Source organism: Bombus terrestris, chromosome 13 (genome assembly GCF_910591885.1).
Source record: "Bombus terrestris chromosome 13, iyBomTerr1.2, whole genome shotgun sequence".
Classification (NCBI taxonomy): domain Eukaryota; kingdom Metazoa; phylum Arthropoda; class Insecta; order Hymenoptera; family Apidae; genus Bombus; species Bombus terrestris.
In genome coordinates, this window is record NC_063281.1 from 9,148,651 (window position 1) to 9,164,909 (window position 16,259).

At 35.5% G+C, this 16,259-nt stretch overlaps 1 protein-coding gene and 1 non-coding gene across 2 annotated transcripts; both read right to left on the reverse strand.

Moving 5' to 3' along the window:
* Window positions 1-708: 708 nt before the first annotated feature.
* LOC125386217 lies at window positions 709-2,977 on the reverse strand. The gene is made up of 4 exons (XM_048411529.1): window positions 2,914-2,977; window positions 2,449-2,502; window positions 2,228-2,371; window positions 709-1,196 (listed from the first exon to the last, which is right to left on the reverse strand). Exons 1-4 carry the CDS (start codon window positions 2,975-2,977, stop codon window positions 745-747), a joined length of 714 nt encoding a protein of 237 aa, XP_048267486.1. The 3' UTR covers window positions 709-744.
* Window positions 2,978-5,128: 2,151 nt separating this feature from the next.
* On the reverse strand, window positions 5,129-7,573 carry LOC105667070. Its single transcript, XR_007226165.1, has 2 exons — window positions 7,136-7,573; window positions 5,129-7,006 (listed from the first exon to the last, which is right to left on the reverse strand). It is a non-coding gene; the product is annotated as an uncharacterized LOC105667070 (transcript).
* Between the last annotated feature and the right edge of the window lie 8,686 nt (window positions 7,574-16,259).

A 16,259-nucleotide genomic window follows, 5' to 3' on the forward strand; every position in this document is an offset into this window, starting at 1 on the left:
TCGTAAATTCCCGTTACGATTAGAATAATCAACACCACGAATGGTTCGATCCCCGTATTTCGGTTAGGATAATCGGGGTAGTTGTTGCGGTATAACACTGGGAGTCACAGAGTTATAATAATGTATATTTCCAACACTTTATACAATCACACAAAGTAGTAACGCCGTTGATTAAGATACAGATAACGAAAAGAAGGATTATTCTTAGATGAGAGAAGAAGAGCTATAGGAGCTCTAGGCCCTTGAGAGCTGTAGGAGCTGTCGGACTTCTGGATACTGTGAGAGCGGTAGGAGACTCTAGGCCGTGTAGGCCTAACATAACTTCCGCAATTAACATTCAATGACTCGTGTGTATGACTAGAATGATTCAATAGAAACAGGTACAGCTTTGAATAAGTTTGACTAGATAAAAAGTGATTATCAAGTAAACTGCGAACATGCATTTGTGAGAAATTTATGAACGTACGTAATATGCAAAAATATATAAAGTACGCAAAATAGAGTAGTCGTTAGAATATTTAGTAAAGCAAGTTTCTGCTTAGGTTGTATTCCTTCAGCAGTATCCATAAAAATATGAATTTGAATAAATATTCGCAGTTTACTATTCAAGACCCTGATGGAAGCTTAGACAAAGTCTTAACCACAAATCTTAAAAAATCAGCAAAAGTACAAATATTTCATAAAGTTTCACCATTGTTTCAATGAGAAACGACGAGATTCAATAAAATCCCGTCAGTATCCATTTTAAATGCCCGACCTCATCAATTTGGCAGTATAATCTCTTTGTTTACTCGCCAAATGGAGTTCCAAGCTCCTCAGCATTCTGTCTTGAATCTCCTGGTCGTGAGACGAAGTACTTTTCCATAAACCAGTTCTACAATGCGCCATTCTCGGCTCGTTCCTCGAATAAATCCCCAGACGAAAGGCAGAGTAATTCGATTGAGACGACTTCGAGTTTACATCCCATTTCGTTTCGGGAACAACATTCTTCATGAACCCCACTGTAGCTCTGCGACATGTGTCATAACCCAACAGTTGAATCTTTTTACCGTGAATCGCGTCGAATTGAGGCTTATTTAATTTGCTGTTAGTCACTCGGTTCATGATTGTTTCAACGGAGTCGGGTGTTCCGGGAAGATTCTCGAACACTTTGCGAAGAACTTCATTTGTCAGGTCTTCCTCGCTGCTGGACTCACCTGGCGAAAAGTTCCAGGTGTTAACTTTGTGTCTGGTTGAATTACCTGTAAAAACGTAAAAAGGCAGAACGAGGCACGAAGACTGTTACATATCGATTCCGGTTTGTAAACCAATTTTAAAGAATTATTATTTTCTATGATAGTAACAAAAAATCAAAATCAGTAAAAATATCGATTTCTACGTCCATTATATTTTGATTCTATACTTTGTACGGTTCTGCCTTCTTTACATTACAAAAACAATATTTAAAAAATTGTTTACTAATATCATAACTACATCACAAGATATTTGTTTGTTTCATTATTGTAGTATCGGAAAAAAGGACAGGATTAGGATAATTTAGATTTGTAAAATTCTCCTAATACTATTTATTTAAGATAAATAAAAATAACAGAGATTAATTGGACAGAGAACGATAAATGTTCAACTTGAACTAAAACACAAAAGTCTTATTCCACTCAAATCACTCTCGCGTCTCTTTGTCTTTTTTCGTCCCATCGAACACGTGTTCCGAAACCCCCGTGGCCAGAGTCACGCAGGCTCTTTCCACAAAACTATCCACTTGAAAGGACCGACGACACATTGATGTACTCGACGGCGCCGCGGCTCTCGCCACTTTTTATACGGTTCGGCCGATATCTTAGGCCTTTTGCCCACGATACTACATTATTTTCTTTTACTTGTACTTAATATGAAAATTCTTCTGAATATCACTTTTATAACATGCAGCGAAAAATGATCGGAAACTTCTTCAAAGAATAAAATTCTTTTTACGATGTTTTTCAATACATGAGAGAAAATGGATTGAATCATTATAAATCTAATGCTTTACGTTATAAATTAGCTTGCAAGGAAGCTAAATAGAATATCAAGACAGTTTTCAAAAAACAGATACGAGATACTTGGGTTCCGGAGACGTTTCAAATTTCTGAGGAGCATAGGAAATTAATGATCATGGCAAAGAGGCCTCATAAAGAGACCAGAGAAGATGCTGGAAAAATCGAATAATAAATTTATAAATTAATGTTACCGAGATCGCTAGTATAGTCCGTTGTGTACGTTCCCTCTTTGATCTCTCGTTGCAGTTCCAAGATTCTGGCCAGCGCCAACTGCAGATACTCTCTGGTATTCGGCTCCTGTATAAACACCACATGAGTATACACGCTCTTAAGTACTTAGTTTATATCTTACAATTTGCAGAATCGATAATTCTCTCATAATCGACATTCGCGCCGCACTCATGGAATTTACCTTCATCGGTTTGGCCTTCTTGCTGTCGTTGTTTCCATCTGCCAAGCACGGAGCCTGTATCGTACGAATAGAACACAATTAAAAATTAAACGTGTACACAAAAATCCTTTTTCTCGAACCACTTACCGACGAATATCTTTTCATTCTTACTGAGACACAACAAAACCACGAAACAACTTCACCATCGATCCGCTAACGACCTTTTACGAACGACTTCACGCGATAACAATTTCTTTGTGGCACAGAATTAACGGTAGTCAAAAATAAATTCCTGATCTCGGTCTTAAGCTTCTGTAGCTTTTCTCTTCCTCCCTGGATCAGAGATATTTCCCCTTCGCGTTAATGGTTCTTTTGTCCATCCAGATTCTTCTCCTTCCCCCGAAAGACGATTCTTTCCTCTTTCCAGAGTACGGTAGTTAAGAATGTAGGAAGACCGTTGACTGGCGTCGATGGGCATCGACTAACCACGTCCAAATCGTAGCAGTCCCTTGTTGCAGTAGAGACTGCTGCGAGGGTGACGGTTTGCCATGGCTTCACCCTCTCTCCGCTCCCCTTTCAAAACACCTAGAAATGTGCCCCTTGCACTGGGCCACCCCTGCAGATGCGAACCATTGTATCGGGAACCCCTGTTTGTTCGACGCGTGCCCTGTGCCCGATAAAAGCGGTTGGCACGCGCCCCTTACTCGAAACTCACAGCGAATACGTTACGGACATCCCGGAACAGCGGCCATAGAATTGCTGTTTGTTACCCGTTTCACCGAAGATTGCGGGGATAAGACTCTAATAAATCTTGCTCCACTGGTTACTATCGATTCTTACGCAAAATGGAAACAAAACTGTACAATGGAATAAAGAATGGTTTATTCGTGGAAGTTAGGTTGAAATGACGTGGAATTGCTGTGTTAACTGGACAGGGTTTTGGTTTGTTAATGTTATGGTAATTGGTCGTTGGCATCTGCACCAGATTTTTAAGTCTTTCGTATTACGTATACATCTGTTCATAAGTATTAGGATACTTGATACAACCTGACCTCAATTCTAAGCTGAATTATTTAGAAAATTCTTTATTTTTATGAAACACATATTGATTGCACACTTTTTGCTGCTAGTGCATGTCTGGTATTCGTATCTTACTTGCAGTCAACGCGGAAAGGAGATATTTGAAATTTCTTAGAAAAATACCTTTCTCGATAATTTCCACATAAAGTTCCAACACGTGGCTTACCGTGCTTCTTTCAGAATTACGCATCGTTATCGATCACAGCATCATTTCATTTCCATTTTGCACGTTGCACAGAAATTTTTCTCGAGTTCTTCCTATTTTTGCCTTCCAAAACCAGCCTTCACCTGTTCCGAGTAAAACACGAGCTCTCGAAACGACAGGAACGTTTATTTTCTTCGTAAGGTCACTACTACACGAGCGTTGTAATAAATTTTTCAAATTCACGGACACTGTCAACACTCTACATGTTAACATGATTTAATCATACCCAATTACTAGTAGGTTGTTCAGAAAGTTTTGTAGTTTTGTTATTATGAACTTCTATCGAATAATGAACAAATACTGTTTTAAGTTGGCTACTAAAGAGAATCGAAGAGAAACATAGAAAACAATTAATTAAATAATAATAAAACAATTTCCTTTTCCCAGTGAGACTAGTAACTAGTATATTTCCCAGTGAATATAGTAACTCGAATAGCTAAGCATTAGGCGATATTTGGCACAGTCCGCGCAATGCTCGGTCATTTTTTCGAACGATCCAGAAAGCCAACTTAACACACAGCACGCTACGTCTAGTGGGAATAACAAACCCGAGTCCAATTTTTATTCACAGAAACACAGAAAGATTATGGTACAAGTCAGTTGGCTACAAGTTATGTCCGGGCATTTATATATTCCAACCTTGCATCGATTCACTTGGAAACGATTCCGTCCTTGCGTGGCCTAATTACAGTTATAATAGGGGTATCGAAAAGACGTCCAGACGTTATCTGAACGACGAGAACATCTATAACTTACGGAAACACGACGGCCAATAGACGTGCGAGGCTAAATCCTGTTAACAAGGGTACACGTCAAACAGAAATTCTCGATTAACAAGCGAAGGGGGCAAGGTCGTCAGACAGAACACAATTAATGCACACAGTCCCTTCTAACGCCGTCTCTAATTAAATTTCACCACGCGATTCAATAATGTCGGGATCCTCTCTTCTCTTACATGCGTTGTTCAATTTGCCCCGATACAATCCGTCCAAGGACCAGAACCGGTCCTTCTTGATACAGAAACTGTGATAACTAATTATATTACACTTTTATTACACTATTATTATATATATTACACTATACATTACACTATATATTATATTATATTATATATTACACTATATATATATATATTACACTATATATTACACTATTATTTTACATAGAAGACAATTAATGGTGTTGAAAATTCTTAAGTTAAACGCTGAAGGTATACTTTACATCAAAAAAAAATTATCACGATTGCATATATAGATTTACAAATATTTATAGTTACAATGAATAATTTGACACATATATATATTATACACATAATTGAAACATTCAACATATATCTACTCTACTTAGGAATCTACTCTATTTAACAAAATATTCGCTACGTTGACATTTACGGATTGTTTTAAAAAATGAATTATCTAATGTAAATGTAAGTATCTAATGTATCTAAGTAATGAATTATCTAATGTAAATGTAAGTATCTAATGTATCTAAGTAATGAATTATCTAAAGTCTTAGGTCTAGAGTCTTGTCTCTTCGTGAGGGGCAGTTGCGTTCAATTCTTGCGTATTTCTCCGGGATGTCGTACTGAAACTGGTTTCCCTAAATCTACTTCGTCTAACCATTCGGTTCCTTTGTGAAAGTGTTGTTCGTCCATCGCTGCTTGTTCCGGCCTGACAAATGCTTGATCTCCTTTTTCTCAAAAAACAACAAAGATATCTATTGAATCTGTAAGCAAAACGTTGTTCATCGGTCAGTACGAAACTTTATATTCAGATATGAAAAGCTTTCTGTTTGTTTTTCAATTGTTTGTTTGCTTTTTTGAGTTTTCGGTTTACAAACCTGTTTGTTTACAGACGTGTACTCGTTTATACTGCTTTGTTGTTTCTTTAGTCAGTTATGATGTAGAGGTAGTGAAATGAGTATGGATATGTTATCATTTCATGCAACATGTAGTACAGAATGTAATATAATAATTAGAATGCTGATATTTATGCATTTCAAAATATTTAAATAACATGGAAAAAGATAGAAGGGGAGTGGAACAAAATTCTGTTTAGGTTCCATTTTTCTAATTGTGTTCGTAAGAACATAAATTTGCATAAACATTTCCATTCTATATATAGTATTTTAAGGAGAATGTGTGCTTCGACTTGTTATTTCGTTTTACAATGTTTTAGGTTTAATAGCTGACATTTGATAGGTCGCTTATCTTGTCATACTCACCTCACGCGAAATGATGTACTGGCACAGTATAAAACAAGGGGGTTCACGCAGCTATTTATGAAAGTCATACAAAACGCAGTAATTCTGAAGATATGCCAGTAGTTGTTATAATCCTTCATATTCGAAGCGAAGAAGTGGAACCAAATCATGAACATATGGTAGGGCAGGAAGCAGATAAAGAAAATTAAAACGATCGAAATGACCATTTTTCCAACCTGTTGATCACAGAGAACGAAAGATACGTATTAAACTGGGACAACTAACTTGGTACTTGGTCTAATTAGTTAAAATTTAATTATTAGAAACCTAGATTAGAATATTTTTTAGTAAGACAGTAAAAAAAGAGTTGCTAGCGTTGTAGAGAGATCGAGTTGTTGCGTTATAGAGTTGCGAGAGTGATTTGAGTAGAATAAGACTTTTGTGTTTTAGTTCAAGTTGAACATTTATCGTTCTCTGTCCAATTAATCTCTGTTATTTTTACTTATCTTAAATAAATAGTATTAGGAGAATTTTACAAATCTAAATTATCCTAATCCTATCCCTTTTTCCCGATACTACAATATCTATAATAAGATTTCGCAGGTATCTGTCTCAGATCGACCGCGACCTTAGCAGATTTAGTCATCGCTTAATTGATCCTGTAAATATGCTTTCAACGTCTCGACACCGTTGTCGTTAGATAATACGCCTTTGCCTCAACTTTTGAAATATTACGTTAAATAAATTCTCAAGTTCGATATTTAACTTCTTTCACAGAAGTCTTTTTTATCAGAAAGATAAATGGAGATTAGTTGGAAGAAAACGTCGCCAAGAGAAATAATGTCAAAATTTGTGTCAAAATTAGATTTACTTGAAAATTGTATAATTTCATAATAATATCGATTCACTCTACCTTTCTGCGTGAACGAATTTGCTCTAGCCGTTGAATTACAGATAAGTCGCATGGCATATTTCTGGTGGATTGCCGAAGGTGTCGTACAATTTGAAAATAATATGTTGCTATGATGAATAAAGGTATTATGTAATAGGCCAGGAACTTAAAAAGCACCATCCCTCGTCTATAGCTTGCCCCTGCGTTTCAGAACGAGAAATAAATTAATACGACTTCGTGGGTGTGAAATGAAAACACGGAGAAATGTCTAAACAGAGATTGTAAACGAGCAACTATTTATATAATATTTCAGCGTGTGAGATACTCACCCAATTCCACAGGGAAAGGATTACAAATGTAGACAGTAGAGTTCGATGTTGTGTTCACATTCATCACGCTGGAGAACAGAGCAGCTGGCATCGACAAAACCACCGCCAGCACCCAAATGAAGCAGGATATTAGTATAGCCAATGAAACTGCTTTCATTCCGGCTACGTGGCGGCGTATGGGGTTTGCTACCGCGTAGTACCTACGTTTGAGATTTTATTTCGATTACTGATTAAAGAGTCGACAACAATTTCCTCAACCGTAACTGGGTTTGACAACTTACCTTTCGGCTGATAACGCGGAGAGAGTGAAAACGGAGACACCAACAGAAATATCCTTGATGGTCTCCGATAATTTACACACTGTTTGTCCCCAAGGCCATGAATCGAATGTGAATATCACAGAAGTGAGTGGTACACTTGTTAAAATCACCTGAAATAAACGAAAATTAAAATTAAAAATATACACGTGTATTTTATTGTATTGTATTTCCGCGATCAATTGTACTCGTGTTATTCAATCTACCCTTTATCGAAATTTTATTCGAATATTTTTCTGTACTTTTGCGAAATTTAATTGAATTCTACGAATATATGGGAAACGTTTTAAAATCTGTTTCGTTGAAAACCCTTTATCGAAATTTTATTTGAATATTTTTCTGTAATTTTGCGAAATTTGATTGAATTCTACGAATATATGGGAAACGTTTGAAAATCTGTTTCGTTGAAAACGACGCCTTCGACATTTCGATAGGTGAGAGCGATAAAATAAACAATACTTGATATTATATTTGTACGGCATCGAGCATATAGTAAAATTATTAGGAAAACATTTATCAGGATTCATTGTTATCGAGAAAATTAAAATAAAAACAATCCGCGATTATGATACAGAAAAATCTATTAAAAATATTCGTGATGAATTCACATCCCACGTCCTTTTAACATAGTGTGTAACGTTCACTCAATTTGCGAAAAAAAGATTCCCTCATTAACTCGCTAAATTTCGTCTGAAATACGGACGTCTCTGATGAATTTCGAGATAAAAGGGGGATATTAACAGGAACGTTTTGTATTGAATATTATAATAAAAAATGTAGATTAAGCGAATTTTCTGCAATTTCATGCGGGATGTACAAATTTCGTCGTATGATCGAACACTCAATTATGCTGTTGCACTTTTTTCTCAGTGTTAATCGTGAAATACACATTTTCTTTTTGTTTAAGCATGATCGTTCGAACACTATAATCGAGAAAATATTTATTTATGATTTTCACAGATGATATCGTATGGATCGCATTAATCTTTGATTATTCTCCGTCCGGCTATAAATTGTCCATGGATCAAGATGTATAGCTACATATATCATAAAGTAAGCTCGATATCCACGAAAATAAGCGCGTTTATAATCGAACTCGCTATTGGTCCACGATTACGTGTCCAGAACAACGGAATTTTAACGTCTGATTCAAGGTCTCATATAGCATGTGCTTCTTTTAGAAATTATTTATGAAAATATTTGAATATTTCTAGAGATTTTTATGAACGTATTACGTGTGTGATAGAAAAAATTTTGAAATTTCGTTACTAGACTATTATGATCATATTGATAATATATGTAACAAACTAAAGAACATGTATAGAAGTTACGAGATATTTATTTCAAGCATACAATTCACAAAAATCGCTATATCATATAAAAATATATTGTATTATACAAGAATAATTATACATTTCTAGGAGACTTAAATTCTTCTATATTATATGTGATAATAAAGAGTAATGTCTGCGTATTTGTACGATATAATACATTTTATCAATATAATCACGACAGTCGACAATGACAATAAAACTGTCATAATATATATCCAGACAAATTTTCTACGATGGGCCCTCAGATGCTTTCGTGCGTTATCGTACTTACTTACATTCTACGCGAAATCGATGACGGAGAAAGTACCGGATGTTCTGAACTCGCTCGCGACAGATTTATACGCGCGATCCGACAGTCTGAATAAATTCGATATATTGCCGGGATACAAATGACATGGGGTCCTAGCAACATTTTCCAATTGACGGGAAATCGAAATGTAAAAAAAAGGATCCCGACGAAGGAAGGAAAGATTTTTCTCATCTATATTTGGAATATTCATGGATTGTTAGTTTTTACCATTCCAGCTTTGTCGCAAATTATTTCCAACTTACTGGACATTCATTTTGATTTATTATATATATTTAGAAATACAAAATTTAGTTTTTAGTTTTTTTAGTTTTTACAAAATTTATGCTATGAAATTTTGAATACATTTTATATCTTACGAGAGGAAACTTTCGACACGTCTTGTCCATCTGAACGTTTCTCAAACGTGCACGAAATCTTTTTCCATTTTATTCGACGTCAGAGATCCTTTTTTTTAACATCGGTCTTAAATGATACATTAGAGATAATATATACACATATTGTACTTTCTTACCAAAATGTCGCCCAGAGCCAACGAAAACATATAAATAGTGGATGTATTTTTCGCCGCTGAATCTGTACCTAATGTGATCATCATCAGGCTATTTCCGAGTACACCCACTATTAGGATTATTAAAAATAATACTGGTACAATAAAGGTTCCTGGACGATGTATATATGGTACATAACCACCTTCCTCAATCAAATTCGTCACATTCGCATTTATGGCCATCTGTAAAAGAATAAATCCACGTCTATGCATTATGTATGTAACTATGCGTTATGTATTTTATTTTCATTTTCAAACGTTGTATAAATAAATAAGTCTCTTTTATATTTATCATTCAAAATATTTTAGTTGGAAATGGAAAGGAATAAGCCTTGCGCTATAGTGTGATTTTTCATTTTCCGATACGCCGTTCCTTTTGTCCCATGCAAAACCCACGCGTCCATATCTGGATGCTCGATAACGAATCGCGGCACAATAAAAACTAATCAGATCGATCGCTTTGCTATATGACCTTTCTACCATTTTAAATTGATATAAACTCAACGACAGCGAGAACTTCGAACGCTGCACGGTACGGCATTTAGATGAGGATTTAGGACAAAAATCAGAATTTGCTGGCCGCGTTCGCACGCTTGCGGGCTACGTTTGCACGTTTGCAGGCCACTTTCTCAGGTTCTACAGTGCGGCGTTTGAATGAGGATTCGGGACAAACATTTTAAAAATATATATAATATGCAGTTTTCCAGAAACTTAATATCAGGGAATTCGATGTGAATAAAAGTCTGTTTACCAAATATCCCTTAGTATTTTCCCTACTTCCTGGTTCAGTTCAAATATTATAATTATTTATTGTTTTTGTCTAGTCCCTTTTCCTAAATTAAAAAAAATAAGATTTTTTGTCAGATATTATAAACATCTAGCAAAGAACAGAGTTTTTATGTAAAAAATTTTGTTGAGACAAGTGTGGTAAAGAATCAGCCTGCGTGACGCTGTTGAGAACTGTTCGACTCGAAAATGCTCGTCGATACTATTTCGAAACTTCATATTCTGACGAGAAATCAATACAAGAGTAATTAGAATAGAAGCTACTATAATAGAAGCTACAAATTGTTTAGAAAGTCAATTTTCCATGGAAAAAGGTTACTATTGTTGACATGTATAGCAGCAGTCCTCAACTACCTAATGGTGAAATGAACGAATGGTTCAATATAAAAATTTACAGCTGGAAAGATAATTCCAGATTGACTATCATAATGTAAGGGTTTATAATGTAAAGTAGCAGCATTCAAAAGAACAAATAATTCTGAAGGCAAGCTGAATACGTAATTCCAATTTCTAAAAGTTTTTTCAGTTTCGTACCAATATAGACGACTGTTATCGAAAAAATTTTTCAGAAGTCGAACAATGAAAGTTGATAGAGTTGGTCAGTTTAATTTCCACGTGAATCGAATGTGTAATAGATGTCCTGATACTAATCGAATACTAACGATATCGCTTTAACGATACTTGAAAAGGAGTTCTAGCTCTTCTAATGAAGTAAAACGCAGATACACACGAATTAATGAAATCTCGTTCTACATCGTTTGATTTCCAAAGGAATTTCTTATCTTCTTAGGAAACAGTGTTTTATACGTAGTAACGATACCATCGATGAACGTATGTGTAAATTTCACGAGCTGAGTCGCGTATCTTGCACGATCGTATTCTTCGAAACTTTATGGCTCCCCATAACGATTCTCCCGTCTGTGAAACTACGTATTGTCTTGCTTCGTTACCGGCGAAGTTAAACGTGGTGTCGAAGTGATATTTCACGGAGTTGATAAATAAGAGAAATGGAACGAAATCGACTGCGTTCGAAAGAAATTGCACCATCTGAGTTTAATTTATCCACGTCGCAGAAGCGCTGAAACCTCGTTATTTCACAAACATTTCCAACGATTTCATCACGCTTTCGTGATTTCGTGACTGGTAATATATTCCTTTCGATTCCCTGTTTGTAGAATTTTACGAAGATCTCTGCAGCTTCAGCGCGATGTTCCATGTCCCATGAATCAGACTAGATTTACGCCTGAACTTCGTGAACGAGTTTGAAGCGAATACAACGTGTGACGAGTTTCGTGCCATGCGTTAAAAGAGTCCAACTTAGTTTTCAAACAGTCAGTGAAACGTAAAGCAACCCTGGCCATGGTATAAAAGGATATACAGGGTGTTAAAGCTGTGGACGATATTTATAGGATTTTATATATTACATGTCAAACGTGAAGGTAATGAAAAAACGCTTATATAGAAAAATATTATTCGAGGCTTATTTTTTAATATACATAGTTGGTTAACGAATTATTTTCGAAATAAATATTTATCCAGGATAGTTATTCGAAAATCATTTTAAATTCACCGATAGCTGCATAGATCGATGAATCAGCTGATGAAACTTTCTCTTCATTCTATTCACATCTCGCGTTTCTCATTTTGAGTCAAATAGAAATTAAATATATAACAATGGAAATTCTATCGTCGTTTATTTTCTCAGGAACAAGGGACGTAAAGTTCGAGTAAAATAAAGAGAAAAAGCCGTAATTCATAAATTTTTACCGCAAAATTAAATTGTTTATGAATTGAAAAATAAGCTGTAAATCTTTTTGTGTATGAATATTTTGACCTGTTGAATGATACACTATAAATGTCGCCCACTTTTCCTCATCATCTTGTTACAAGTATCGTGTTAAAGATGTAGTCCTCAAAGTGTTTTTTTAATCGTCTACAATCCCAGATGAAAGGAGAACTATCGTATTACGTTCTCTTAGAGCAATTGAAAAATAACTCTCATACTTGCGATCGAAACATTCAATCTGCTAGTTTCAGACCCGTTAATGGCACCAGTACCATGCCCTCGACATTCGGAATATGGTAGGGTGAAATTGAATTGCGGTTTTGGAATTTCTCGATCGCAAAGAGAAATGATCGTGATAGAAGGAGTATACCTTGTGTCAGACTCTATCAGTTGAAGTAAATTTACGGAAAACAGAATGCCACGGAAATGTGTCAAGTTTGACATAATCCAATCACATAGATTATTAGAAATATTATAATTATTAAAAATGTAACTCCCTCCGATAATGCACTAGTAAAATCATCTTGTTCCGGTATGCAAGCGATACACAATTTTATAAACTATACTATTATCATTATACTATTCTTTGCATAAGTAAAATATACAAAATTTGGCAAATATCGACAGGCATTTAGAAATCGCCCTACTACTATAGCTCGCACACGGAATTAAAAGGATTGTCATTGCATTCATAATTGCAGTAGTATTTGCAATAATTGATATTAATGACGTTATGCGAATATTATCCGCCTTGTCGCTGAAAGTGATTATTCGAAATTGCTTCGGACTGAAATGCCGTGAATTCGTTGCGACAGAGAGTAACAGGTGTCATGTTGTAAATATAACGCAGCGGGACGCGACTAAATGTAATTTTTTAATAACGACAATCCTGGTCGTACTCGCGACGAGCGAAATGGCGATTGCGATGCGCAGATTTAACGTTGTAAAAATACGTCTGTCATATACATATTCTATGGTGTGCCACGATCAACGGACTGAAACCGATTGCCGATGAAGTATGGCCGAAAAATGGACGATGTATGTATAACTACGTTTCAACGATCTATTCTAATGGGCCACGCAAATTCATTCATGTTCAAATTCGACCAGTCGTGCGAAAAACGCGATTTCATTCTTTTATTCTTAAAGGCGATAATCTGGTTTCATGTATAGAATCAGTACACAATAAAAGCAGCTGATATTACGATATTGATTTATCGTTTTCACGAGTGTTGGATTCTCTGTACCTGTTATAGGAAATTTGCCCAGTTTGATATTATACACGGATATACGATACAAAAAAATTAATAAACTAACTCGATAGTATTTCAATCTTATGTGTATTGAATGATAAATTTGTTTTTTAGCCGATCTGGAACGAATACCTGAATCACGCTCTAAAACCAATTATATTCATGCTAACATACTCCACTGTAATTCTTTTTTAGAATAGTAAAAACTTAGGTCGAATATGAGAGATGTGCTTATTTTGGAGGTTCTCTGTGTACAAACATTAGAACACTTTCCAGAAACTAATGGACAAATACCTTAGAACGAGCTAGCTTATTTCTTAGAACGAGCTAATCCGAGTGATAACAACGGTATTAAAATATATCTATTAATTTCAAGTATATTCTACGAGTTAAATAATGACGTTGATTCCTGCTCATACAATTGTTACGTTTCTGTTTTTATTCATTTTAACAAAACAATGGACAATGCGTTGGAATAAATATTTTTATATTTAATATGAAGGGAAGACATTTCTAACGAAAAAAGATGTATAATTTCAAATAAGATAATCGTATCGACGCAACGTGTATGTATAATGGTAATAACTATATTAAGATAAACCACAAATGAAATATCTTCAAGAGTGTTCTTACGCACCAGCGTATGGGAACATTTTAATCAATAATATACATATGTATGTAGAAACCAATACCTATATAGAAGCTCCAATACATTCATAGCGTTCTGTACTGCAGATGATATTGCAATGGAAACCGAATGGTGGCCCATTAATTTCGGGATAACCAGAAATTGGTATTCGGAAAGTCCAAGCTATGGTTTAGGTTCCATTAATTATTTACTAGTCGGAACTTGTGAGTTTGAAGCGTGCTCTTTTAGAAAAAAGTTCCTGATGTATTGTCGATGTCGTGTTTACGGATGAACTAGCATTAAGTATCGATAGATGAACATACTATTTCCACGTTTGCGATGCGGAGATATTCCACAGCTTGTGTAACTTTAATTAATGTCTCAGCTTCGATTAAACTTTAAAGCGTTTTGAATGGAATATTCACGCAAGTTCGCAAATGTTGTGTCGAATTATAATGATTTGTAGAACCACGCACAGTGTCGCGAGACGTCGTCCTAACGAAGAAGATGAACGATACATCGCCGCGTCGAAGGAAATGGGGGACTGTTAAGAGGTAACCATTACAGGGAAGATCCGATCCGAAATTCACTTTACGTATATTTATCGACCATATTCTCTGTTATATTCTTTTATGAGCTATGGGATCGTTTAACTTCTCTCTAACGATCGTCTCTGTGTCACAGAAATTGCATCGGTGGATCGTTTCCTTGGTGTGTAAAAGCTGAAAATTTTCTGATATGAAAGAGATATTCTCAATACACGTTCGTAATACGTTGGTAATAGGCTCGTAGATAAAATACTACGATACATTCAAGCTATTTGAGGCGAGTAAATGCACGATACACTATAGAAACATAATGGCGCTGGTTTCGTAGTTTTTCAAGGCAGGCTGTTTTCTTTGGTCTATAATTTATGGAATGTTCGCGCGAAGCTTCACAAAGCGGGACTCTAAGGCAAAGTTCGCGTGGCTAAAGGGTTTTCTAAAATGTAAATACCGCTTCCTGGAAGTAGAAGAACATGCGAAACTACTTAGTACACGAGGTAATCTTTTGGGTATAAATTATTAATCCTTAAATGCATAGTGTCATCATTTGATAATACAACTTTTTTCTTAACATAGCAAACATATGCGAGGCATTGTGAACAGAGATAGACTAAAATATATTTCTTCTGAATGTAAGTTTATGAATAAAATTATTATACTACGCATAGTTCGATCCAAGTAACATAAAAATACTGTCAAATTAGTTTATTTCATTTGTACGTTTGATCATCCTATTGTCTTCGTCTCTTGTTACAGTCAAATGTTTTAAAAATTGTGTTATGCAATCAACGAGATAAATAACTGACTATATCTTCGCGATAATCGACCTGCAATTTGCTTATACCTTTCAGACACGTTATAGCCATCTTTGATAACAAAGTACTTTCCCAAATAAAAAATTAAAAAAAATAAATGGCGTGAATTCAATAATTTTTCTATGATTTTGTGGTTTGATTATATCTAAGGAGAAGAATCAGGGTTTGACAAATCTATTGCGACCATTTCTCTAACTCTTTAGCTACAGAAGTGTTCCACTTCGCATTCTTCCTTCTGGTAACGCGAAAATTCATCACGACGGATATCTTGAGGTACGAAGTTAACGAGAAACTTTATCCACTTTGTGACAATCTCCAGAATATAACTTTTTCAATTAGGTACAGAATTTGAACTTTCAAATCGAAATTTCCGTTCATTAGTTCGTGTACAAATGAACCGAACGGAAAGGAACAAGTGCCGTGCTGATGTTGAAGTTCAGCGTCCTACGAAAGTAATTCGTGAAAGTTGCGAACTGCCGAAGAAGTCGAAAAAGTTCTTAAAGGTTCGTGGATAATCTTAATTTAGTTCTAAAGCGCAAAAAACATTTGGATGCGATTAAAAATTTCCGCGTGAATATAAAGGGTGATCGTTAGGAATTGATTTCTGCACGATGTCATAACGAAATTGAGAGAACATATAGAACCAAACCGAGCAAATACATCATTGAAATTGGCAAGCACCTGTCGCGTCGATATCGCGACACGCTTTTATAGGCTTTCCCCTTTCATTAGCTTCCCAAATTGCAATATTCGCGAGATTGGAATCAAATTAGTATAGTACCGGAAAAAAAGGATAAGATTAG

What these genes read in the sequence shown, in the direction of transcription:
- LOC125386217 (XM_048411529.1), bottom strand. Translation starts at nt 2,977, where the DNA reads ATGGCAAACCGTCACCCTCGCAGCAGTCTCTACTGCAACAAGGGACTG. An exon ending in ACTGCTACGATTTGGACGTG is followed by an intron (nt 2,503 to 2,913) that starts GTTAGTCGATGC and finishes CGTACGATACAG; the next exon opens with GCTCCGTGCTTGGCAGATGG. An exon ending in AGAAGGCCAAACCGATGAAG is followed by an intron (nt 2,372 to 2,448) that starts GTAAATTCCATG and finishes ATATAAACTAAG; the next exon opens with TACTTAAGAGCGTGTATACT.